At 43.0% G+C, this 26715-nt stretch overlaps 1 protein-coding gene across 7 annotated transcripts in view; it reads left to right on the top strand.

The window, feature by feature from the left end:
- The window catches only part of spir (spire type actin nucleation factor), a 225843-nt gene that overhangs the window by 124758 nt on the left and 74370 nt on the right, over positions 1-26715 (top strand). For 5 of the 7 annotated variants that reach the window (XM_071683435.1, XM_071683437.1, XM_071683434.1 and 2 more), the window contains exons 4-9: positions 12766-12822; positions 17141-17247; positions 17973-18176; positions 21693-21826; positions 22767-22875; positions 24446-24575. In XM_071683435.1, coding sequence (XP_071539536.1) covers positions 12766-12822; positions 17141-17247; positions 17973-18176; positions 21693-21826; positions 22767-22875; positions 24446-24575 — 741 coding nt within the window. The remainder of the gene's footprint in view (positions 1-12765; positions 12823-17140; positions 17248-17972; positions 18177-21692; positions 21827-22766; positions 22876-24445; positions 24576-26715) is intronic. The other 2 variants (XM_071683432.1, XM_071683436.1) reach the window with 1 other exon arrangement.

The following is a 26715-nucleotide window of genomic DNA, read 5'->3' as shown; positions in this document are numbered from 1 at the left end:
GTACCATCGTCCTCGAGGGCTTACTCTCACATTAAGGAAGGAAAGCCTTTGTTATGGTTCCGTGGTCCCGACCCTGGTGACCCCGTCTCTGACCTCGACACGGGTCGTGGGAACCTCTTAACTGTACAATGAGGCAGACGGTTTGTTACGACCCTATTGTAAGGTCGTTCAGGTCGTTAACGACACGGGAGTCCATTCACGGCCCTCTCTGCCTACGACCTGGGCAACAGCGCTCAACCTTTGACACTGTTACAGGTCCAGCTTCTAGAATTTGTTACGAGCGTCGTAATCCTACGTTTGGCCAGACAGGATTCTCTTAACTACAGATTTGCTGATATTTCCCCTCTGCTGGATTTCCTACTCCTTCATCACTAGTTTTGTATTTGCATTGTTTCGTTGCCGTTTAATATGCTCAGCTTTCGTAAGAGCTTACATAGTCTATTATTATTGTCATTTTTTTTTTTGCATTTCTTATGTCTTTTGAGCTGCTCAAAAGCCCTCACCATGAGTGTCACTCGGCCAGCTGTTGTTTAAGTAAGCTTTTGTTAAAGTAGGTCTGGCTCGTACTATTGTTTGTATGATGGAGTCGGGGTTGGGTTGGCCGTTGTAAGGTCTACATCTCATTTTCTATGTTGATACAATAAGGGTTATCTTTTTTTCTTTGTATTACTCTTGAAAAGGAATTCTCCGAAGGATGACGGTATACGCCCCTCAGCCGTTCCTTTATTGTCACTGCTTCATTAACAGCCTCATTAGCGAGGTTGTTACGAGAACAGTCCTGCTCTTTACCTCGCAACTTTGCATACATTTCAGTCAGAATGACCGGATCCAGCTGGTCGTAAAATGAGAACTGGAACTGAAGAAAATAGTTCAGGCTGGGACTACGTTAAGGTGGAGCTGTGGGGATTACACATGCCCTTCTGTAAGTTACAGGTCTGCTGGTGTTTGATACAGTCAAGTTTTCCTGGGGACACCGTGGTAAAGGTCTGGGATGGGACGTGTTTTGGGGATCATACACAGTCCCAGTTGTGTCGATGTGGGTTAGAATGTATTGATAAAGTCCCTCCATCGTGTTCGCCTCCTTTCGACGTGGTTTGGATGTGTCCGACGACCGGGTGGACTGCCGTGGTTTTTAGACTGGCTAGAAGTAGAGGGCTGACCCCTCCTCGACGGTACGACTCTTGAGCACGACGGTACGACCCTTGAGCACGACGGTACGACCCTTGAGCACGACGGTACGACCCTTGGGTGTGTTTGCCCAGCCTCTGTTATGAATCGTAAGTGTCAGGTCAAAGGGCAGGGCATCATAACCGGAGTCGTAGGCTTAGGGGTCGCCACCGGCGTGCTCGAGGGTCGCACCGTCGTACACAAGGGGCGTACCGTCGTACACAAGGATCGTACCGTCGTACATAAGGGTCGTACCGACATACACAAGGATCGTACCGTCCTCTTACACAAGGGGTTAAGTGAACACTATACCTGCCAGCTCTGTGGTTTATATCCAGACAATTTAGTGTTGTTTGTGTGGTAGTGACAGCCACGGTGAAAGTCGCGTGTGACCACAGTGGTTGCCGAGTGTGGTTGAGGCAGTGGCTAATGCCATCGTACTGATGCCAAGGATGAATTAACTACAGATCTTCCAGCCATCACCTGGCTGTCTTCCAAACCTCTCTCTCTCTCTCTCCTCTCTCTCTCTCTCTCTCTCTCTCTCTCTCTCTCTCTCTCTCTCGTATTCAAGTAGACTCGTAGTCATTTTATGATTGATTTAATCCCATGACGAGACGAATTTGATGTAGATTACCGCCTTGTAGTGTTGTTGATGTAGTGTTGTTGATGTAATGTTGTCGACATACTGCGGTATTGTTGTTAAGGTGACGCAGTGTTACGCCCGAGGACGGTGGTGCAAGCACGTCCACTCCACCCTGTGACGCAAACCACTACGCTGCTATGATTGACCCACATAGTTTATCGCAGTGGTGTGTGCAGTCGCAAGCCAGACGTAAATGACATTTAACAGTGGAAAATAATAGATTTACATTTGTGCAAGACTTTGCTGGCCATTGACCGCAGCTCCAGTTGGCTGGAGAAAAAAGAAAAAGATTTTCGTGCGTTTCTGTAAAATATGATTAATTAATTTAATCTCGCGATTTTGTTCAGTAGTGAACAATAGTGTGCAGGAGTTTGAACAAGATCAACGTGCACGATCTTGTGTTTTACGACCAATGATTTATATTCTTTTATGTAATTACGAGAATTTTCCTTTAAAGAATAAACTGAAACGATTTGTTGGCCCATTTTCCAAGAAAGATTGTCTCCTAAAATGATTTAACATGCCTAGAAAAGTTAAGGTAAATTTATGGGAGGTTACCCTGAAGGATTCCTCATACACGCTAACAGAAAACGGGATAGTAAAGGGTAATATCTTGTATTCGTGAAGCGAGTTTTTTTTTTTTATGTTTTTCCTCATAATTGCTAGTATCAATCATATTGTGATTTTTTATAGTTCTTGATTTGGATATTAGTATTGTTATTATTATTATTATCATTATATTATCATTATTATCATTACTATTATGTGGTCCAACAATAACTACTACTACTACTAGAAATAGTAAATGTACTTAGAAATGTTTTAAAAGGAGAGTTCAAGTGGGGCACTTGATATATTCAGAAAAAGTGACTACGTAGAGGCTTCATCTAAATATCTGTTCAGTGTTGAATTTATACATGACTCATGATGTTATACTTGTTTATACACCATGACTTGTGATGTTATACGTGTTTATACATGACTCGTGATGTTGTACTTGTTTATACAACATGACTTGTGATGTTATACTTGTTTATACAACATGATTCGTAATGTTATGCTGTTTAAACAATATGACTCGTAGTTATATTTATTTTGTACCAGATACATTTCACTTGTTCTGCTGATAGTGTGATGAACATTGTAGTAGTCTTACATTTTCAATTATTTTATAGTATATATATCGCAGTTTTTCTGACAGTGGGAATATTGATGTATAGTTGGGTGGCCAGTAGAGAAGAGTGATTACCAGTTCAAAGATTCGAGTTATGATAACTATATTTCTCTAGAGAACGATGAAGTATAGTAGATCTTAAACAGTTGAAATGGAGAAGACATATTACGAACGGATGTATATTGATTATATAATTTACTTTCTTAGTATAAAGCCTGAGTCAAATTTGTCTCAGAATCGAAAGTCCTTGTGTGGTGAGGTGGGAAGGGTGGGTGTGTATGGGAGGCGATGGGTCCGGCCGCTGCCCCACAGTGTTGACGTGCCCCTAGCCATCATGGCGGCCGACAGCCATACCATAATGTTCTCCATATAACCCGATATCCGCAACCCCTCTACTCTGACGTCTGCTGCCTAGACGATTTATCTATATGTATGTATTTATGTATGTATGTTTGTATATGTATTGATAGGTTTTGGTTTGTCTTGTATAAGTGAATGTATATTCTTTAAACTGTGTTTATATCTGTGCCTGTGTACATGTATCAGTTTACACGTGTGCGTAGGCCTGTGGTTGCTGGGGGAAGGCTTGAGTGTAGTGGTAGCTATGTTGACTGAGCCATCCATCACCACGCCTAGCCGGGGGCAACTTTTTTTTCCCTCGGAACCTTTCAGCATCGTGCGTGAAAAGGGACCTGGCCAAACCTCACTGGATTTAATGATCTCAGTGGACCCCCACCAACCTCTGTGCCTTCTGTCTATTTATTTAACCTCTGAACCAATGCAGAGTATAAGAAAATCTCTGTGAGACTGGAATCGGACAGGACAATAAGGTATCACTTGAAAAGGCACGATCGATGAAGGCGGGAGTGTGTGAATCTGGCCAGGCGCGGTCAGTGGCCGTTCTGTCCACCGTTGACGAAAAGGTTTGAAAAAAATTTGAGCGCCCGAGGTAGGTCTGCCGCAGACCTCATAACAGTTTTACCCGTATCATTTTCTCGACTTAGTACGTCGTATGTTATATATGTGATGTTAGGGTTGTGCACTTGGCATGATAATGTAGGGGAGTCGTGAATCGTGGAAGCTGAGCCAAAGACGCAGCATTTGGAACCATTTCACAAACACCGAAACGTAACTCTTACAACTCGCCAAACCAACTGAGTTATTTTCATAGTTACATCTCGGGGAAAGTACACTAATTTGTGCTCCTGTGCGACCGTCAACTTCCTCTGTGGCTAACTTTCATTTTCAAACTATTTTTTTTGACGGATTTATCCTGTTATAAAACTTATTTTCGTACCGTATTTAAATGCCATTGTTGATAACACATTGAGTAACTTTGTAACCTGCTAAGGATGAAGTACTGAGGGAATTTCGCTGGTCAGTTCTTAGGAATTTCACGGGTCCTTATCTATCATTGCGTTGGCGGGAGAGCTTGACCTCCAGGTCCGGGGATTTGGGCTCGAATCCCGCTCTCTCTTTCTCCATCCTACAGATTGCGTACCCAATTTAATCATCCAGCTGTAGACGGGTGCCACTCGGACAAGGCAAAGCCGAGGAAATATTTTCCTGGACCCATCATGTACACAGACGAACAGGGAACTACACCAGCCCTCTCGCTAGGCCCGAGGCTTGAGGTGAGGGACCCCGATGATGATGGTGATGGTGTAGTCGGGCGGTTTGGATTGTGGTGTTGGAGGAGATGGAGGAGTGTAGATGGCATAGCGGTGACCCCCAACACCACCACTCCTCTAAGATTAACATAGCGCCGGATGCTGCTGCTGCTGCTGCTGCTGCTGCCGGGGATTATCTCGCTCACAAAAACTTGCGCTTCTGTTGTCAGAGGTTTAGTGTGGTAAGTGCCTCCTGTTGATTATACCCTGCCCGTGGCAACCACGCCTCTCTCCCCTCCCCTCTTCCCGACGTCTTCCTGTTGCGCGGGTTCCCTCCGCTCCTTTGTTTACCTCAAAGCAAAATTACTTGTACATTGTTCATTGAACAACATTGCTTGAATAGAAACTTTTAATTGGGTCCTTTTAGTTGCGAAGAGATGGCGAAAATACAGGTTTTGATGAGAAAGTTTAAGTGTAGCTTGAATTTGGTTGGATATTTATGTGAACTGTATTATTTTGGTAGTACCAGAATACAGAAGAATTGTAACACGGCTGTTGTAGGAGGCACGCGCACGTGTGTGTGTGTGTGTGTGTGTGTGTGTGTGTGTGTGTAGTGAAAGTTTTCCCTGGAGCACAAGGCCATGCTTGGGGGGGACGACACCCGTCTCCCTGTGTTGTCCTGTCTCCGGCGGCGGCAGCGACGGTTTTTACCTGCCGACCTCTGCGGTGGGTGATTAGCATACGTGTACCCGTTGTCCTTCTGGTCGTGAGAGGAGATTGATGTTGGTTGGTCGGACGCGGGTGGACCCAGGGAGGGAGGGAGGGAGAGGTGAGAGGTCAGGGTTGGAGCCCCTGGGACATAGGAGAACATCTTTTTGTCGTGGTTGATCTTGTTACCGAGTGGGAGAAAGGTGTAAGGGAAGCCCGGACCTTGACATGGACGGGATGGTCCTTGAGCTTGACCGTGCGACCCTTGAGTAGAAAGGTTCGACCCCTGGGTACGAGGATACGACCCCGGAGCACAAGGATACGACCTCGGAGTACAAGGATACGACCCCGGAGCGCAAAGATACGACCCCGGGGCACAGGGATACGACCCCGGAGCACAAGGATACGACCCCGGAGCACAAGGATACGACCCTGGGGCACAAGGATACGACCCCCGGAACACAGGGATACGACCCCGGAGCACAAGGTGTGGTCCTTGATTTCATCTGTACGACTGTTGAGTACAACGGCTGATTCTTGGGTATGACGACCTGTCGTCTCACGTGATCCTTATTGGTCAGGTCAGAGGCCGGGCGGATGGTCGTACCGAGGAAAAAAAAACAACCCGAGATACACAGTATGACACAAGCTGCAGAATGTGAGGCAACACACAGAGAACTGGTCCGTCCTGCCTCACAACCGCTTGACCAATGTGATAAGATCTTGGAAGACATTAAGGACAGGGGAAAAATATGATGATGCTGTTTACACAGACATGACGAAGACGCTTGGCAATTGCGGTCTTTGGAGTAATAGCGCATAGCACGCGGCCAGAGCGAGTAACTGGCAGACCATAGAGGCCAGGTGTATGATTATAGACAGTTCCAAGAGTGTGTGATAATCAAGCAGTGCGACCATTGTTGAGACATCTGTCCCCAAGGATGCTGAGCCACAGCTTCCGTAGTTAGTCATACTTAGTGTGTGTTGAGAGCCACACACAACATGGCAGTGTATCCGCTCTCGTGCGTGATGATGGATAGCGCGTCATAGCCAGGATTGGGCCTCATGACAAATGAGAGAGGAGCTCAGGTCGACACGTTTGTCACAGAAATGGTGACGCCAGTGTGGCAGTGTCATCGGCTACGTACACGGAAATTTGACAAAGAGACCTTTCCCCGGTTATGGTAGGGTTAGTAGATGTAATTCTTTGCTGGGAAGGAACGAAGAAAGTAAGCCGTGTGTGGAACGCAAGACAGCAAAAGCTGGAATGATCAGAAGACAGAAATGCGTCGAAGACTTTGAAATGATGATCTTATAACATCATTGAACACCACTGCCAAAGAACTGTGGGATCTGTCGAGACGATGATGGGTTAGATTATGAGAACACAAGTAACGAGAGATTCAAGAACACTGACAATATTGTTCATAGTATTCCTGGCTGGAACACTTCTCTGTCTACCATATCAGGTACTTGGATAAGGTCAAAGTTAATACATAAGGAAGATAACTGAAGGCCTCTTCTATCCACAACAGTAGTCCCATACATACAGACAGAGTGGCTGGAATGTGTCTGTGGCGTGCTTTGAAGCACAGGGAGATGTTGCTGGACGTGTGAGAGAATAGCATGAGTCAGGTCCACGTCTGCTCAAACCGCCGCCGGCAGCTTTAAGGAAGACTCGGGCGGGAACTTCCTCGCCAGACAACTGTACATCTTGCTACAGGTTGTACTGCACCAGCCGGATTACACAACAGCTGATCAATATAGACCTGCGTCGTCAAACAGCCTGGTAGGACGGGCCCTCACCAGGGATGCTTGGTCGCAGACTGAACTGTGAGGTTAAGGGAAAAGGGTCCACGTATGGTATGAGGAAGATGTAAGGTGAGGTGTGGAGAGGGGGAGAGATGGTGGAGAGGGAGAGAGACGGTGGAGAGAGGGAGAGATAGTGGAGAGGGGGAGACGGAGTGATGGTGGAGTAAAGAGGAGTTGCGGGAGAACAGGTGAGTGTGGAGAAGGAGTTGAGGAGTGTTGGAGGTCACCTTTAATGCTGCCGACCGCTGCTTCAGATGACAGCAAGTGTTGGTGCGGTGCCTCTCCCTACCAGGAGGCGCGCGCGCGCGCGTGTGTGTGTGTGTGTGTGTGTGTGTGTGTGTGTGTGTCGTTATCGGGGTACTCCGGTGTGGGAGTGTTGGTGCCTCCCCCTTGCTGAGGTCTGGTCGGGGATGTATGGCTGTTGACATGGGGATGCTGCTGTGGCAGCCCCGTGGCCACCGCTCCTGCTGGGGAGGTGTTTATCTATGGTCGGCGTGGGAGTGTTGATGAAGGGTGTTCCATGTGTGGAAGGAAGGAAGGAAGGAATGTTGATGATGGTTGGGTGCTGGCGTGGCAGGGGTTTGTTGGGCTGGGAGGAACGTGAGAGTCTTGAGTAATCGTGTGTGTGTGTGTGTGTGTGTGTGTGTGTGTGTGGCACGGGTGTAGTAGTGTAGATAGGGTGTGTAGATGTCAGGATGAGAACACGAAAGGTTTATAGGTGGAGGTTTTCAGGCTATAGTAGTTTTTGATTTCTCTTTTTTTCTCCACTGAAAGAATGCGGTGGAGTGCATGACGCCGGAGAACATTACAGATATTAAAAGCAGATATTATGAAGGACGAGGGGAGGGAGGGGAGTATCGTGCTCCGGGTCATCGTCTTAACGTGACCCCAACGTAAGATATTGAGTTCGCGACGCATGACAAGTTCGCCCGACACAAGTCACAGTTTGGTGTGAGGTTCATCTCGTCTCTGAAGGTCCTGACGACCTCCAAGTTGTGGAGCAAGTGTGTAGCATTCCTCCAGTTCCTGGACGTGACCTCGCGCCGCCACCGGCCGTCGGTGCCTGGAGTTCAAAAGTGGGTCGTGTTTGCTGAAGCTCCCGAGAGCCGGAGGTTTTAGCGAAGGCTGAGGCAGCAGAGCGGCTTGGGGAAGACAGCTGGCGGCAGGGAAGCTGCAGCAAGACGGCAGAAGGACCCGGGGAAGATGAGCCCTGAGTAGTCCAGTCACGCAGCGGTCGACAGCTTGGCTCGAGCCCCTGCAGTAATCCCCACTGTGCCCTGTGTAATTAGTGGGGGAGGGATCGCGGAGCGTCTCGTAGTAGGTATTGACACCGCACGCGCTTTCTCAGGGGAGCCAGGCGGTCACCTCCTCACGAGGGGTGAGAGAGAGAGAGAGAGAGAGAGAGAGAGAGAGAGAGAGAGAGAGAGAGAGAGAGAGAGAGAGAGGAAGGGGGGTTCCTCGCCCCGCTCGTCGTCCCACACACCCATGAGGACACAGTGGGAGTTCCTCGTCTCCCTCGTATTAGACGGTCGTTGTCGTCGACCAGGTGGCCAGAGTGTCGCACCTGGTCGTGTTGCCCGAGAGACTCCGTGGTCCTGGGGTGTACAGAGGGTCATCCTGGGGTGTACAGAGGGTCGTCCTGGGGTGTACACGATTATAAGAAAGAACCTTTTGGTTCCATTGGCGAAAGTTGTGCCATTTGTTCTGCTAATGGGGTCACAGGAGCTAATGGGGTCCCAGGATCGTCACTGTGGGGGGTCATGGGTAAGTCAGCCAAGGCTGGCGAACCATATGGGTCAGCCTCGTAACCCCTGGGGGCATGAGTCGTGTCTGGCGAGCTGAACCATGAGCTGAACTGTTTAATGTGTGGGTAGTGAAGGTCGTGGAGCTGAGGTGGTGGTCATAGAAGAGTTCCCCTGGTGTGTGGCGGTGGATAACACAAGGGCTGCTCTGTGGTACGGACCTTAGCTGTGGTGGGGACCTCAGATGTATTGGGACCCTAACCCCTCCACGATAACCTACCATACACACCTGCTTCCCCAACACCCCACACTGTACGTCACAACCAAGAAAACAATTCCACCTCCCAGGGATTCCCACTGTATATATTATTTATGGTTGTGGATGTGTATCTATTATATTACTTTGCTCCAGCACCACTGTAATAGAGAGTGGTAAGATGTCTGAATGATTCATGCCGGAGTTGGAAGAATTTTGGAGAAATTCTTCCGTGACTTGTAGTTAGTCTTGTAGCCTCCAGGTGTAAATTCCTGGTTAACTCCAGTTAATGGTACAGTTTAACGCTGGCTCTTACATGTAGAGCGTGAGATGGTAAGGTTCTGTACCGCTGCTGTGTGAGGAGGTGACAGCTTCTTTCCTGCTGCTGTATGTATGAAGAACAGGAACACTTGTGCCGGCGAGATATGTCCTTATCGCATCATGTGTTTATATATGTATTACTTGTGGTCCAGACGCTCCTGCGGTATCTTCGGTGGAGTGAAAATGATGTTGAGAGTTGATAGTGTGGTGGGAATGTTGCGGGGCCAGGGTTGTGGTGATGTGTGTGTGGTGGTAGGAGGGTTGTGGTGATGTGTGTGTGGTGGGAGGAGGGTTGTGGTGATGTGTGTGTGGTGGGAGGAGGGTTGTGGTGATGTGTGTGTGGTGGGAGGAGGGTTGTGGTGATGTGTGTGTGGTGGGAGGAGGGTTGTGGTAATGTGTGTGTGGTGGTAGGAGGGTTGTGGTGATGTGTGTGTGGTGGGAGGAGGGTTGTGGTGATGTGTGTGTGGTGGGAGGAGGGTTGTGGTAATGTGTGTGTGTGGTGGTAGGAGGGTTGTGGTGGTGAGTGTGGCAGTGCTGGCCCTTACCACAGAGAAATACTAATATTAACGGATCATGTTGTTACTCCATAATCCCTCATGTATACATACATACATACATATTCGCTTTCAGACAGTCACACCCGTGTGAAGTTGTCCGGGTGTTTATGTATCTGTGTGTGTGTGTGTGTGTGTGTGTGTGTGTGTGTGTGTGTATACTCGTTCACTTCCATTCTAACTGTGTGTCTAACTGCGGCACCTTCGTTGAACGTTATCTGGAGCTTGGCATGCTCCTCGTACTGATTGTATCCCTGTGGTGTGGTGGCCATTATCCTTCACACAAGTCACATTCGCGTATCGTTGGTTTGTGATGGTTTAATATGGCAGTTAGATGTTCTGATTGCACGAGGAATGTGGGAACCAGATCATAGCGTTCTTGAGACGAATGTCCCAATGTCTCAGTGAACGCTCTTGGTAAGTTCATTCAAGCCACACGTATTGCTCAGGGCATCCGCCAATGTGTCGGGTTTATATTATATATTCTCTCAGCGGTCTGACCTTAGAGGCCACACCGCTGAGTGAATAATAAATTCTTGAGACTTACGGACTCTGAGAGCAGTCACTTGCGTCTCCTCTGGATTCGTCAACCAGTTTTTCGGGCAAATAGCAAGACTATTCACATGGTCTTGTTACAAGTGACTATCAGTGGTGTTTATCTCCCTGTACAGCTCGTTATCATCCGCAGACATCTTAAGAGTAGAGCCAACCCGTTCTGGTATGTCATTAGCTCACAGGAGAAACAGGTTCGGCCCCAGTATGGACCCAGTCGGAACGCCACTCGAGAAAGGTATCTCAGAAGACATCCAGCCAGCAGTAAGAACAACAACAACTCGCTGGTTGGACAGACACTGTCCACTATAGAGAGTCTGTCTGTATCTCAGGTGATTGCAGGTTTATGATGAGTCGTGTGTAAGTAACAGTATCAGAGGCCTTGCCAGAGTCAGTGCAAACAGTATGTCATGATCAGTATGACAGGAGTCAGTCTTGTCATTTAACTCTGGGAATTGCGTTACCAAGGCACCCTCTCTTAACCTTCCTACTGACCCGAAGTTATTTCTCTCTTGATTTACGAGGCTGTTATGTCTTAGATGATGAGCTCCAGCAGCTATAGCACTCGTAACAGGAACTTGGTGTGTGATTTGAAAGTGGATATACGTGAACTGTTGGTAGATAAAGGGGTACTGTTACCCTCAGGACAAACCTGTGGCATCCGGGCAGAGGTAGGTGGAACTAGTATGCAAATGAAGACATAATTTGAGAATTGTTACAAAACACTCGCGTCCTGCGCAACCATGGCTTTAATTGTTTCTATCTGAGTGAGTCTCATGTTCAGATTACATTGGTTACCCTCAAGTGACCTTAGGAGCTTGTTAGTCTTGGTCGGTAAAACCAGTTTATAAAACTAATATATAAAAGATATCTTTACATCAGCCGCGTGAATGTCAAGTTTTATTTGACTGCTGACGATATATATATATATATATATATATATATATATATATATATATATATATATATATATATATATATATATATATATATATATACATACATACATATATGTATATTTCCCTGTTTTATTTATGAAATGATGAGTGCCTCGTAGTATTGGTACCACTGTAGCTGCCCATGGCACTTGGTGTGGTACATGGTACGTGTGTGTACCGTCGGTACAGTGTCTTTCAAGAGATCATGAAGGTCTGTGTACCGTGTATGGTGTATATCAGTTCATGTTTCATATATATTTTCATCATCGTGATCTGAAGGACGGTCATGTGTTAACAAGATGACATCTAGTGTTGCTGATGTGAATAGCATTGCCTATAGCATTGCCTTGTATATTGGAAACTATTATCTGGTATATTTCTCATCCTAAATCTATTTCACTTGTATACCTTAAGTCATATTTTACTTGTGTGTTAAGTAATAATATGTTTCATTAAGTAGATTAAGAATATGTCAAGTTTGTTATTATTTTGTCTTGAGTGCGATAATTGACTTGTCTCTAAGAGTATGACAGTCCAGTGACACTAAGTAGATAGCGCTAATCTTGCCTCTCTCTGCTGGTAGTTTATAGGGTAGAGCATGTTGTGTGTCCGGCCAGTGCTGAAGTGTGAGTCTTGTGGGTGGATGAGGTTGTGTTGATGTGTTGCAAGGGTGTTTGTGTTGTTACGAGGATTGTAAAGTTTTGTACGGTGAATGTGTTTGCTCTATAAGGCTGTGTTGTTGTGAGGATATTTGTGTTCCGTGGATGTCAGGATGCCTGTGGTTGGGATGTTTGCGTTGTAATGTGTTCCAGTCATGTAAAAATGGTTTTAAGGAGTTGTAAAGGTGGGTATGCTGTGGTATTGTACAGGCAGTGTGTGGGTTATGGTTATACAGTGGCAGTGTGGTGTGGTTGTGTGTTTTGGAAAAGAGTGTGGTTGTGGAGCGGGAGAGACAGTGAGGTGTGGAGAGTGGCTGGCGGAGTGTGGAGAGGAAGGGTGTGGGTGTACAGTGTGGCAGACGAGTGTGTAGTGGCATTGTGGTGTGGAAGTGTGTGGCAGACGAGTGTGTAGTGGCATTGTGGTGTGGAAGTGTGTGGCAGACGAGTGTGTAGTGGCATTGTGGCGTGGAAGTGTGGCAAGACGGAGTGGAGTGGCATTGTGGTGTGGAAGTGTGGCAAGACGGAGTGGAGTGTGGAGTGGCATTGTGGTGTGGAAGTGTGGCAAGACGGAGTGGAGTGTGGAGTGGTAGAGTTGTCTCACCTTGTCCCACCCCTGCCACGCTGCTCAGGAAGCCCAGCTGGTCGCGTCACCCGCCGCCGATGCTGCGCCTCGCTCAAGCGTCCAGGTAGGCCGCATGTTGGGCCACTAGGGCAGGCCTGCCGTGCCTCCCGTGGCCGCCTGCTACCGCTCCCTCCTCTCCTCTGTGTGCAACTTGTTCCTATAGTGGTATCCAGCTCGCCTAGCGGGCCGCCCACACACCCGCCTCATCACTAGTGTAGGACATGACTCATTTCTACCCGCCTCGTCTCCTGGCGTGAAGTCCCCATTCATTTCCCGTGCGGTTCCCTCTCATCGTGCAGCCCCTGCCTCCCTGCGTGCAGTCCTGCCCTTTTCGCGTGCAGCACCTCATGTAGGTAGCAGTTTCTCCTCCTCGTCTCCTGTAGTTGGCCTGGTCAGTCAACCGCCTCATGAAACGTTGGCCCATTCCTGCACTTTCACTTAATTCCCCAGAATTTTGAAGCTTATTTTTTCTTGAGTAGTGACGTTTATATGGATGTTTCATATTTCTGTGTCGTATTATTTTTACGTTACTGTTATATTCCAGTTTACAGAATACATTACATCTAGAGATGAACCAGTCTCATCATCGGCACTTTTTGTATTTTCATAGAGTTGTGATTCCTCTTTCATCCGTCTTTTGCTTACTATTTTTTTTTTAAATCTTTTCCCAAGACTTTTGTAGATTTTGTAGACAATTATTTTTTCCAAGATTTTCCGGTATTTGGATACGTCGGGGCTTCCTCCAGATAAGGAAATCTCTTCTCTTAATATTCACATCTCGTCCTCCGTGGTCTGTCCACCCACATCAGGTCCTCCAAGTGTGGCGGCCCCCATATAACCAAGGTTCCTCCTGCACCGTGACCTTCTGCTGTAGTTTCTCTGAACCATTACGAGGATGCCTCCCTTGAGATCGGGGTCTCCGTCAGGCCACGCATTATGGCCAGATGTCTGGTGCGTCAGTAGCGATCAGGGACCGTGTCTTAGTGACGTATGCCGGACGCTGGGGAGACTCCTCCACATCCACGCCCCCCGGTCTTCCATCTCCCCTCCTGGCCCGTGTCTGGATGTGGGGCTGCTCTCCCAGAGGCACGACTCCCCGAGTGCCACGTTAAACGTGTGGTGGTCGGCTGCATCTTGTTGTGTCCTGGTGTTGCATGGTGGGTCAGCAGTGGCCGGGAGAGCAGTGAGGCAGTGCCCTGGTTGGCTTGGCTTCGATCCACGGGTTATGCAGGTCGTGATGACCTATATGCTGGACCTGCCCACACGTTGTCTCGTGGGTAGAACATCAGTAGATTTTATCTTCCCCTCCCTGTCATGTGTTTAGTTATCCCTGTGAGGAACCGTAATGAGCATGAGTTGTGCCTGCCTGCCTCCCATTTTCTTTCTGTGTGCATGATGGGGGCGTGTTTGGTAGATTGTAGATGTGCGCTTGCGGACGGAAGTCCAGGAACACACCTGGTCTTAGTTGTATGGAGCCGTCTGTGTGGACAGGCAGAGAGACAGACGGCTGGGTACAGCTCCCATCAGGCGTGTGACGGGTCTTCAGATCACTGGCCTTGACCGGGACTTGTGTCCGCGAATGTACTCACTTATTATGGTTAATATTTAATCTAACGTGATTTTAAAATCACATGATTTGCTTGGAGAACTTCACCCACGACCTCACAAAACACACCCGACTTACCTTACCTCTTCGGTAGGAGCGTTTGACCTCCCTGTACTGTTATGAATGTAACTACAGATGTATGTGACGTGGCAGGCGGTAGTGGGGTAGCTCTTCCCTTGAGTACCTGTCTCCTGCAGGTGTTGTGATCCAACTCCCTTGTGTTATGAACGACGAAACACTATGTTACTCTTGTGTTGGTCATGTTTGTTGGCGTACTGCATGGCATGTTGCCTCGTATAGTGAAGCAGCTCGCAATACCACTAACTGACATGTTTTGCTGTTATGTATTGTAGCCCCCTAGTGTGCTTGACCCATGCCCCTGAGCACGACCGTGCGATACTGAGCACGACCGTATAGCCTTTTTAAGCATGACGGTACGACCCTTGAGCCTAACGGTCCGATCCTTGGGTATGATGCTATTATGTTTGACATGCCCCTTGCGGGTCAGGTCAAAGGCCAATCTACCTTACACAAGGGTCATATCGTCGTGTTCACGGGTCACACCGTCGTGGTCAGTGATCACACCTTCGTGCTCTGGTTGTCAAGGATGATATACTAATATACTAATCTTAATTTATCACTTGTTTATGTAAGACTGCCATTAATGATCATTTACAGGCCAGTAGAAACACTGAGATGGAAGCTACGATTGTTAGTGACATTAGCCATGATAATCAGTCGTAAACAGCCTTGTAGTTACGTAGTTCAGAGACCACAGAGGTGACGGAGTGGTTAGTTAGTGGTCGTCTTCAACGAACATGGGAACGCCAGCTGTAATGGTCGTTAATTACATTAAAAACCGCTTCTTCCATTACTTGCATGGGGGTTCTACAGAACACTTCCCCCACTCCCACCATGTCACTGCGGGTAGTATTAATGTAGGAGGTGATGTGGATGTAATGGAATGGGGGTAGTCGTTTGTAATGGTATAATGATTTAAGTAAGGGGAATTGTGATAATGGGAGAGTGCTGTAGTAACAGTTGTAAGAGAATGATGGATGTGTTGTGGGAAATCATGATAAGTGCTGGTGAGGGAATAGTGGTGTAGGAGCACAGTTGTAGCTGTAGTGATGGAGTTGTGGGAGGAACGCCCATTAATTTTGCATTTCTTATTTTTCCTCCCGTTATGTAGTACTCGTCATCCACCGTGAGAAGCCAGGTATGGGGGCACGTATAGAACGGATGATTTTGGATTTTTTCGATGTATGCTGAAAAAAAGTAAAAAGAGCTTTCGTGCTATTTGATATAGTCAGCGTAAAACTAAAATTTTCGTTGGGTTACATTATGTTTACAGGTAAGGAATACCCACACACCCGACAATGTACCCACAAGAATACCGTTACAGCTGTACTGCTCCAATACAGCGTTACGGGGAGGACAAGGCTGCAGATAGTTTTTATTTATATAAATTACTGATTGCTCGTAGCAGAAAAAAGCAATGTCCACTTTGTTCTGTGCCTTGTGCCATCTACCTGCACTGTTAAAGCCATGAAGAGAATGTCATAAGCATGTTCTGTCTTGTGCTAGTTGCAGTTATTATTATTGTTAGTTGATATGTTTATTGTTATGTTCATCGATGTCTACATTTTTCCAGCATTTTATCTTTAGAACAGGCAGGAAGATTAATGCTCTTGTCGTTATTGTTAGATTAAGTTTATGTATTTCATTTATAGTGTACCAACACGCAATATAATACTTTACAGTTACAGCTATGAACTGTGAATCAGATGTAAAGCGTCTTGGGATGACGTAAAGACTGGAGGACATTCAGTCTCAAACAGAGAATTGTTGACGAAATGTACAATATTGAGGATGTCTTAGAGTCACATGTGATGGCCATTCATTTGATAATATGAACAAGCAACATTTGAATCACCAGTAATTGTATGCGTGACCGGCTGGCTCCCTCAACCTGACCAGCTAGGCTCCACGCGTTTGACGAACTTGGTAACATATACCAAATTAAATGGACAACTGGACCCTCTGCACCTGTCAAGTTGGATCTTAATTAGGCTTATAATAATAATTGAAGAACCATATAGAAGCAGATCTTTTACCAGGATTGAAAAATGTTCTAGTAGATAAGGACTCGAAACAGCCATTACGCGTAATTGATTTTACATTCTACTTATTGGATGGCATAAGTATATAATCTGACAGTGTATGGTATCTTGTCGCGTTTGTAACTTATTTCCTGTATACAGTCTTCAATACTCTGCTAATCCAGCCCGCAAGGTATTCATGGTTCCTCTAACGATTATATAGTGTATTTTACATAAAAACGAGTTATAGTTTACGTTATATATTTATATTGTGCTGTTTTCCTTTTACCATATGATAATTTAGTTAGAGATTTCACCGCGCTGTAAGCACTTGTGAATGTGAAACTTGTGTGGTTACGAACGCAGAGTAATGGCTGAGGCTGGATGTGTGCATCGTGCAGCTGTGGCCATGTGTTGCTTTTCTACTTTGTAGTGGCAATGGCGATTATCTAGATGGAATTAAAAGGTGCTTCAAGGCGATATTCAGCATGTGAATGAGTTTATAAGTAAACATAAGCGGTGCAGTCGGGATAACCGTGATGTAAACAAGACCGGTTACTGGGAACTAGTCGGACTTCACCACAAAGTACTGCGATAAATCGAAGATCTAGAGAAGTCGGGTGTCAGATAACGGTAATGGGAATCATGACGTGTGATAACTGTGTCCCCGGCAGAATGTGAGCGTGGAGAGACTGACGATGAGGGCATCGAGAGGGACTCGGGAGACTCCGAGGATGAGCTGGACAGGAGCGCTAACTTCACCATGGCCGACGCTCTCCAGGTAAACACCCGACATTATTCGTTTTCTGTTCTTCCTGTAGTACGAAGACATTTTATGATCTAGTAACACAAATTGTTGAAAAGGATGATAGATCTAGATGTCTGGTGTTTTGGTATTCTCCCAACTTAGCTTATGTAAGACAGGTACTAAATAACTGCTTTTAATGTTACCTTCCAGTACAATAACACTGTCCTATCTGTACGACCTTAGTTAGCAGTAGGCCAGATTATCAGAAAATTGTGAGCGTTTACGTTGTTAATTGTAAGGCATGTAAAGATGTATATATTGGCCTGACAGGTAAAACAAAAGAGATGCTGTTATCTTAGTCATTCAAGTGATATACTCCTAACACCCGTAATATCACTGAGTCCGTCTCAGTTGCTAATATTTAATATGTTTAATATATCCCTAAGTAACTTTAAAGCACAACCTATTATCAGCCAAATCATAATAAAAGATTTATCAAGACAAGAAAACTTAAGAAGAGTAGTTGCACTGTTTACACCTGATTTGCCGGATTGGCTCCGCGAAACGTGGATTGCGTATTTTAAAATACCAATGAAGTGAATCTTTATTGATATTTTAATACACGATTCACATGTTTCGCGGAGACAGTCCGTTTCATCAGGTGTAAACAGTTCAATAAAGTTTCAAATCCCAGATATCAGTTTAGATAATTTTTCAACATTTTGGTTACATTCTAGTGGAAATGCATTATCCATCAGGTATGCGAGAGTCGTCTTACCAATGGTGGGCTGGAAGCTGGAGTGTGTGAGCACTACCGGGCAGTGATCCGAGCCCTTGTGGCCGAGGCCATAGACCTGGCCTCCTTCCTGCAGAAGGTCGCTTTGGGCAACAAGTTCGTCACCACGTCGTCAGATCTGCTCAGCTCCGAACACGACCTACAGGAACTACAATGTGAAGATTGGGTAAGATATTCTTTGTATCGTATTTGTTTCTTTCCTGTCGTAAGTTGATTTCCAGTAGGACGGTACAACTCTTGGGTATGGCGGCCTGGTCTTTCACTTACCTAATACCGTCAGGTCAAAGGGCAGGCCATAATACCTAAAGGTCGTGTTGTTCTGCTTAAATGTCGTATCGTCATCCTTAAAGGGTTTATTTATTTGTAAGAAACCTTTAGCGTTATTGAATTTGCTGTCTGTGTGAAACCAGTAAAGTTGAGATTTCATCGTAATTAGACTTAATTATTTCTTGTGAAGAGGAAGCTACGGGTTCCTTTAAATATAACTTTCAGAAACCATCAGTATTCCATACAAACTCTGGTTTTCAAACCTGTGTGTCGACAGTCAGGCCTCGGGCAGTATGCGCAACACAGATGTGGTGACACCGCAATTTATGTATATATTTTTTGAGACAAAATAGTTTGTCTTAAAGACATGTTTGGTTAAAGCTGCGTTTTATAAAAACTTTTACATGTACTTTCGAATCGTTTCTTTTATATGAAGGAGGGTATACGGAAAACAGTGTGCATTAAGGTCATATTTTGAACTTAAAACAGACCAGGACAATGTAAGGAAAGCCTTACGTGTTGTACAGGTTAACGATATGCCGCAACCAAGGTCTTGTTTCACTAACGGGTTGGACGGACGCGGAACTTGTACCATCATTATCGTAATGGTGCATAGCGGCGGATGCAACATTACTTGTATTTCCAGTTACAGTATATTATGCCTGCGCTCTCACTATTAATATTACCTCTGTTCACTGCTACTAATTGGCAAGAAGCGCTGGAGACGAAATGATTGAGATTTGGACTTGTCGTCCTTAAACTTATAGCACGTAGTAAATATATTTACCCTTAGAATATTTATCTTGATATATATATATAAGATATATAGATATATAGTTGATTAGGGAGTGGACTAGTGAAGCGTGAGGCCTCTGTGGAAGCAATTAAAGTTGGAGTGTGATGGGAGAAGTGAACAATACGTGTCGTAACAAAGAAACTACGGCAGTGGTGCACTAAATATAGTCCACTTGTAAACTCATCAGCTGCACGATCAAAGGTTCTCTAATTAGTTTTTCTTTTTGCTTCAAGTAATTGAGCCTCTGGGCCAATCATCTTCTGTAAGATATAAGAATGTTATGGAGAATTCGAATAGGTGTTTCTTTGTTTTGCCTACTTCGCTGGACCAGATTCACTGTATGAAATAAAATCTAAGGCATTATTGTCAGGCCTGACAGGTACAGTTGACGCTGCATAATCTTGTACTCTTTACGAAGAGCTCAGTGCATGGCGGTTCCCAGCGAAGCGTGTTTTGAGTGTTGCAGCCTACAATGTGCATGTGAAGGAATAAAGCCACTCACACTCGCGTGTATACTGTTCCATAACCTAACCATTATTGTATTACAGGTATGTAAATAAAAAAAAGATACAGCGACATAATTTCCTTTGTATTGCTAAGCTCATTCCGTGCTAGATGCAGCAGTTTTCTTAGCAGTGTGTTGAATTACTTAGCACGCTTTATCTAAGTGTTTGGGTCCATTGAGTGTTTTATAGTGATATAATACTATCTATAAATAATCCAGCGAGTTGACGATTAGAAGCGATAAGAGGTACATTACGTCACTCGGAAGCTGGCACATGATTGGCCAGAATTCTACGTTCACAAGCAGGACGTAAGCTGATTGGCTGGTGGGGTTTGTCGTCATGGTTTCCATGGTGACGGTTGTGTGAGTGGGAGTAAAGGAAGATACCATCAGTTTTCTGCTGATAAAATTTGCCGTATTTTTAGAAAGGTTGTGGCTTTATGTTCATTAGAAGTAGTTAACTGTGGTGTTGTCTGTTTATTATCTATCTGAGGGAAAATCAGTATTAGAACACATGTAGGCGACAGTGAGGAAAGACGTGGAATCGTCCTAGTGACGTTGGTAGTTGGAAGTGGCGGCGGCGGTGGCCATTGATCCTCTCTCACGCCTCGCCCGGCGAGGCCTCTCTGTTTAACCCGCGCTCCCGTAATACTCTTTTCACCCGGTGGTCTTTCCCTGGGCGGCGGTTTAAATGAAGGTAGTTATGTGGGGTTGGCGCGCCGACTCCAGTGTTGCTTTCATAGCGTCCATTGACATATCCAGCCTCGACATGACGTCCGGCTTCCTTAATTTTCCTCTTAGAATGACAATGACACCATCGCTGGAAGGTATTACAGCTGATAAACGAAACCTTATCTTAATTGCTTTTAGTGGGATTTGATGTCTTGCTCTGGTGGGATGGCACATTAGCCACGATAATGGTTTAAAGTTATATAAACGAGTCCCAGCAGAGTAAAAGAAAGGCTCATTTCCCCGGGTTGAAAATTCTTCCCCATTGTATACAAAGATCACTGAGGTGAAGCGTAGCTTACATGTCTTGACAGTAAATAGCAAATTCTTTAGTTTTATCATGAACCTGAATATAACGTATGCAAGATGACATGTCATGCGGGGAGAGAAATTGGTATTGAATTCTCTAAATAAACTGATGGAATTATATACCAGACTATTATATATATTAGTTGATTAATATGAATGAGGAAGATGCAACATGAAGGGACACAAAAATGGCCTTGGAATTCGTTGTAGTTAATACAGTGCTTCATAGGAACTGGATTTGTCACGCAGCGTTGGAATACTCCTCCATTATTTTGCCACTGGAAAAGTTGGTAGTGGAAGATTGGTATGGAGAGCCTCCCCCACATCCCATCCTTTCCGTATTTAAAGCAAATCTTTCAGTTTGGGAAAATGTTTCCGGTACTTTTTAAAAAATGTATGCAGTTTTGGTAAAACTTCTTTGACATAAATGATGAGAGGTGGAGCATATGATATACGAAAAGGTCGGGGGAGGGACAAGGATATGTGAATGTCATGCTTCGAGGATGAGCAAGTGCGACATAATTCCTTCCTTTGGTGTGAAAGTATGTTGGTAATAGTAATGATGATGGTAAGGTAGCATTTGACGAAGCGTTGATATGAGTGCTTATATATATATATATATATATATATATATATATATATATATATATATATATATATATATATATATATAGATAGATAGATAGATAGATATGAATATATATACCATCATAAGATTATAACATGTTCATGAACCTGGATTTTGCTTATTTGATTTGATTTATGTAATTTCTGGCTTTGATACCTCTGGTGTTTCATATGAAAACATGTTATTGTCTCAGTAATTATATAGGATGTTTGATCTTGTTAAATGAATAGTGACTTAAGTTTTGTTATAATCAGCGAATGAAAGCTACGTCATATAAGGTTTACTAATATTCTATCATAAGGAGCGTGAAAAGCTCCATTTTCGGTTGCGTTAACAGAAGCTGTAAGGACATTTTCTGTGCTGTTTTACCTTTTATTGTCACTGGAGTATTGGAATATTTTTTACTTACATAATTGTTAAATGCAGAATGGCTTTTTTTTTTTTCTAGGCCCGATTATGGATGCAGGTGATGCGAGAATTGCGACATGGGGTAAAACTGAAGAAATTAGAATACGCACGTGGACCTATTGAGTATGCCCTCACACCATATGAAATGCTTATGGATGATATCAGATCCCGCAGGTATGGCTGTCTCAGAGCAAGTACTTCTGTGTTATTGAGCCTCTTTTGCGTGTTTTGCTTTTATTACTGTAATAGGTTATATATTTGTCAGTTTCTGTTTAAGAGTGTCTACCTCTGAGTCCTTAGAGATTAATAGAAATGATTGATTGGTGACCTTGATTTCTCAGTACAAAGTTATGAAGTCCAGGAGATAGGAAAGATTTGAGTTGGTTTATATTTTGTGTTTTATTGATTTTTAATGTAAATTTTCAGTATGTGAGACGATTAAAGATAAAGAATTATATACAAATAGCAATTCGTTCAGCTTTAGAATGCTATCCCGCCTGTAAAAATGAAGTTTTGTAGTTGTAAACAGAACAGCTAAATATGTTGGAAGCCTGTCATGCTCATTACCTTGTACTTTACTGTTGTTGTGGGGAAGCCTGTCATGCTCATTATCTTGTACTTTTACTGTTGTTGTGCTGCTGTAACAGCTGCTCACACATTAATGATAGATGTTACGCTATGCATTTGGCTTATAGATTAAACTATTTTTCTTACCTTTTTTAATATACATATATTACATCTGTACTATACACTGTTCAGTGATGATTTTAGCCTTCTTGAATAAGTTTGAATGGGAATGTAAAATCTTGCAATTTGTATATGGTATCCATACATATACTGATATTTTAGATTTTTAGTTTGTATTCACAGGGGAAAAGTGTATTTGTTTAGAGAAAATATTCATTCATAATGAACATAATGGAGGTGTCAACATGATTTTTTACATTGTAAATAGTAATTACATGCATCATTCGTACATTTCATTAAAAATTTATCATTTATTATAATCGCTTTTAATATTTAGAATTATTCTGCTGGCACTTCTTTTGTATTGAACAGAAAGTATGATGATTTACTGATAGTGTCTAAATAGAACCTGTGTTCCGTCCCACAGATACACACTGAACAAGGTTATGGTGAATGGGGACATACCTCCACGTGTCAAGAAAGATGCCCATACTATCATCCTTGACTTCATCAGGTCACGTCCACCGCTCAGAAAGGTATGTCTCCAGTGACCTTGTGATAAAGATTTTAAGCTTTTTTTTTTGTATTCAAAAGATCTAATAGAATAATTATTTATAATTGCTAAGATTTTTATGAAGCTCATTGCTTTAGAAAAAAATTGGGGACAGAAGAATAATTTCAAAAGAGATATTTAGGTCTGATATGATTGTTGGAGTGATGAAAATTAACTTAAGATTCCATACATGGAATTGAAGGAACAGTAGATTGAATTTTTTGATGGATGGTATGGCTAAACAAGATTATCAGAAGGTCTTCCTTAGGTTAGAATTTTATAAGCCCATCATTGTTTTAGTTCTATATGGTGATATTTAACAGTCAAGTTTATTCATGTATTGTTATTGACATGAATTGATTTTTTTTTTGAGCATAGGGGAATGATGACAAACGATGATGACAAACGATGATATTAGGTACTGTTTCTATAGCAGAGATGGTATCTTTAAATGATTCAGACAATTGGGAAGAACGTCTTTGAAAAGATGGTCAAAAAGGAAGGGGGGTAGAAAGTTTTTGTCACAAGATGCTTTATAGGAGTGTAACTGAATTAAAGATTCTGCGAGAGCATGTTGTAGAGTTTAGTGTCAGTATTCATATAGGTTTCATGTTTGAAGAAAAAAATTTATTATCTCATTACTGAATATCATTTGATACGTGGACTATTGTACCTGCAACTGTTAAAAGAATCTTTTATGAATGAAAGACTTTATGAAGATTTCAACAGAAAACATGAATTTTTGCTTTAATATAATCAAGAATATACCCATAGATGGTACTGACAGCTGACCACAGTTTCTGTTCATGTAGATACCATCAGTTGAAAGTAAGGCCATAATTATTCTGGGTAACATTAAATTCTTAGGACTAAATGTAATTTGAGATTCCATCCTGAAATTTAAGTTCAAAATTGATGTACATGAAAGTTTGATAAAAGAAATTTATTTCAAAGCATCTAACTCTGACCTTCCACTTCCTTCTTAGTTCCCCCATTTTGTTGTTCCTTCCACTTCAAAAATGTATAGTCATCCTTTCCTCGTTTGTTCTCTGATTGTGTCTAACCCATTTCAGCCAACCCTCTTAGATTTCTCATATCTAACTCTTTTTACACAAGAGGATGCTACCCCAGCAGAGTAGTTGATATAACAGAGAAAGCTAATGTGTCTCTTTTGTTGCCCCCATGTTACTTTGTATTAGTTCATTGTAATACCTCTAATACCTCACCCTTAAGTTGTATCAGTTCTCATAAGTGATGGACAAGGAAGCTCATTGCTTTTCATTAACTAAAATTTTTCCGTACTGGAACCAAGTGGCTAGTCTTATATGTTTGTGATAGTTGAATTGAAAGTGAGAATTTCCTCTGGTGTTGGGAATCTTTTGTTGGAATACATAGAACTGTAAATTAAGCAGATTTTTTGAGAAATATTTTGCCACATGTAAACAATGTGTTAGATATAGTTTTGGACATTTAAAAGATAACTACTAAAATGATGCTGTTCTGCTGATACTGGTTACTGCAAGTTCTCATCACATCGTTGTTTCCTTTTGTAGGCATCAGAACGAAAGCTGCTTCCACCACCACGTAAGATCTCATCACCAATGGAACTGTTAATGGAGAGCATTCGGAAGGACCACAACCTAAAGCATGTCAATACTCCCATGCGTGCACGCCCTATGTCCAGTAAGTACTCAAAATTTTGTCTTTAGTCTCATTCACTCAGTGTTACCTTGTCTTAGCAACCAAGCTCTTTTTGAAAAAACATACTAATTTCTTCCCAGAGGCTTTTGCTTTTTATTTACACAGGGCCTCAGTAAATTTTCATTTTCATTTTCATTTTCATTTAAAGTAGATACTTCAAATGTATTAGGTTACAGTATCACATTAGATATAATGAGTTAAGTAAATTTTTTTGGTTTAATTTAGATGAACAATGCAATCACTGAAAAAATTTCTCAGAGAAAGACTGATCTATTCCCTTCCTGTTAGTTTCTTCCTATTTTTGTCAAGATACTGAAAGAGAATTTGAATTACTGATAAACGTCACAAAAGAAACTGTTGTTTTAGTGTGAAATTCTTAGCAATTAATTTCTGAGCTTTATAGCAAGCTAAGGATATTTTATTTAAAAAATCCAGTCCAACTTTTGTTTTCAGCTATACTTTAGCTAAAAACAACATAAAGTAGCCCTCTGTTATCTGTGCAATTAACAGATGAAATTAGCATATAGATATTGCTATGTATTAACTTCTAGCCTTTAAAAGGGGCAGCATGGGGAAAGAAAAAGACTTCAATTCACTTATACATCTAGGTCTCAGTGTGTGAATACTTGTGATTGATAGAATCCTAAAGAATACAATGCATATTTTAATAATTAGGCTGATTGTGATGATGCTTAGCCTTGTCTCCTTCATCTTCTGAAGTGAAAGTGACATTTAGCAGCAGCTCAACTCCCATTTGACCAATTTGATAATGTGATGTTCATTTGGTCGTGGAGGAAGTGGTTGTGAAGTGACAGTGAAAAGTTTGTGTGTAAAATATCATGTTTTGTATAGGATTGTATATCGAACTCATTGACTGTAATGATTAGGATTTTTTAGGTGCTTTGTTGATTTTTATGCTCAGGCAGAAAACTTGTTACAGCTGTATATTTTGTGGATGTATGTAGGCATGAAGGGAGAATGACAAAGCCAAAGACAACTTAATGGCTGGGATCAATAGTTCATGGGACTGGCAGTATGTGCATGATTCATATTGAAGTGAGTTTACTTCTTAATTATGTTACATAGGAACAGAAAGTCTCTGTGCTGACTCTTAATACTGTGCTGACTCTTAATATTTAGATGCTGTTCTATGCTTCAATGTACGTGCTTAATTCAAAGCTCAGGGCTTCACACTCCCCATTTTGTAGCCCCTTAGCACAATACATGTTCAACTCACTGACTGAAGAAACAATCATTAGAAAAAGATGACCATCAAGAATGTCAAGCCCAGTGTTGGCAAATGAAATTACTTAGTCCTCAGATGTCACAAGTTTTCTTTCCAGATAAGTTAAAGGCTGGAAAATTTAATTATAATTATTCAAAAAGTCTTATTACAATGAATAAAGGCACAAGGAACAAAGAGCTGTACAAGAAACTGAAAATGACATTATTTTCTTCTTTTCCTGTGCAGAGAGAAAGCTCTCAACTGCTTCCACTATTAGCTTCTTGGGTTCTTAGTTAGAATCACTTGGGTGACTGTAAGGAAGCATGCAAAATTTTGAGGGAACAGGATGCCAATAAACAGTGTTCAGTGGTGTTGATTTCAATGGTTGAATTAGAGCCTTTTCAAAATTTCAAGGATTTTTGGCTCCTGTGCTTCACCTTGGTATGTTGAAGATTTTCTCTTTTAGTTGTTTGGATGAAATCCAGAGCTTTTCAGGGAAATTTTGATTTTCTAGTGATAGTCAAACTTGAATGACTATTAAACCCTTGATTAGAGAATCGTATGCTTTCCAACCCTCCAGTTCCTATTCCTCATTATGTGAAAGATGTTTCTCATCAAGGGAATCCAGGAATATTGTAAGAAGTCCTGGTATGAAGTGCTTTTGGAAGAATGTCTTTCATACTTTGAGGCATTTTACCTGTCTCCCAGTTGGTATATACTTTCATGTTGTGCTCTGATATAAACTTTTTATCTTTTAGGAAATACAAGAAGGGAGGGGGGTTTCCTGTAGTTTTTATTTCACATAATCACAATTTTCTCTGTAAAATATATAGTTTTTCTGTAATTTATTGAAAATCCAAATTTTTCATACTTTGAAAAAATGCATGGTTCATAAAA

The sequence above is a fragment of the Panulirus ornatus genome, chromosome 36, assembly GCF_036320965.1.
Source record: "Panulirus ornatus isolate Po-2019 chromosome 36, ASM3632096v1, whole genome shotgun sequence".
NCBI lineage: Eukaryota > Metazoa > Arthropoda > Malacostraca > Decapoda > Palinuridae > Panulirus > Panulirus ornatus.
Note: the sequence above shows the minus strand (reverse complement) of the source record. Positions and strands in the feature narration are given on the sequence as shown.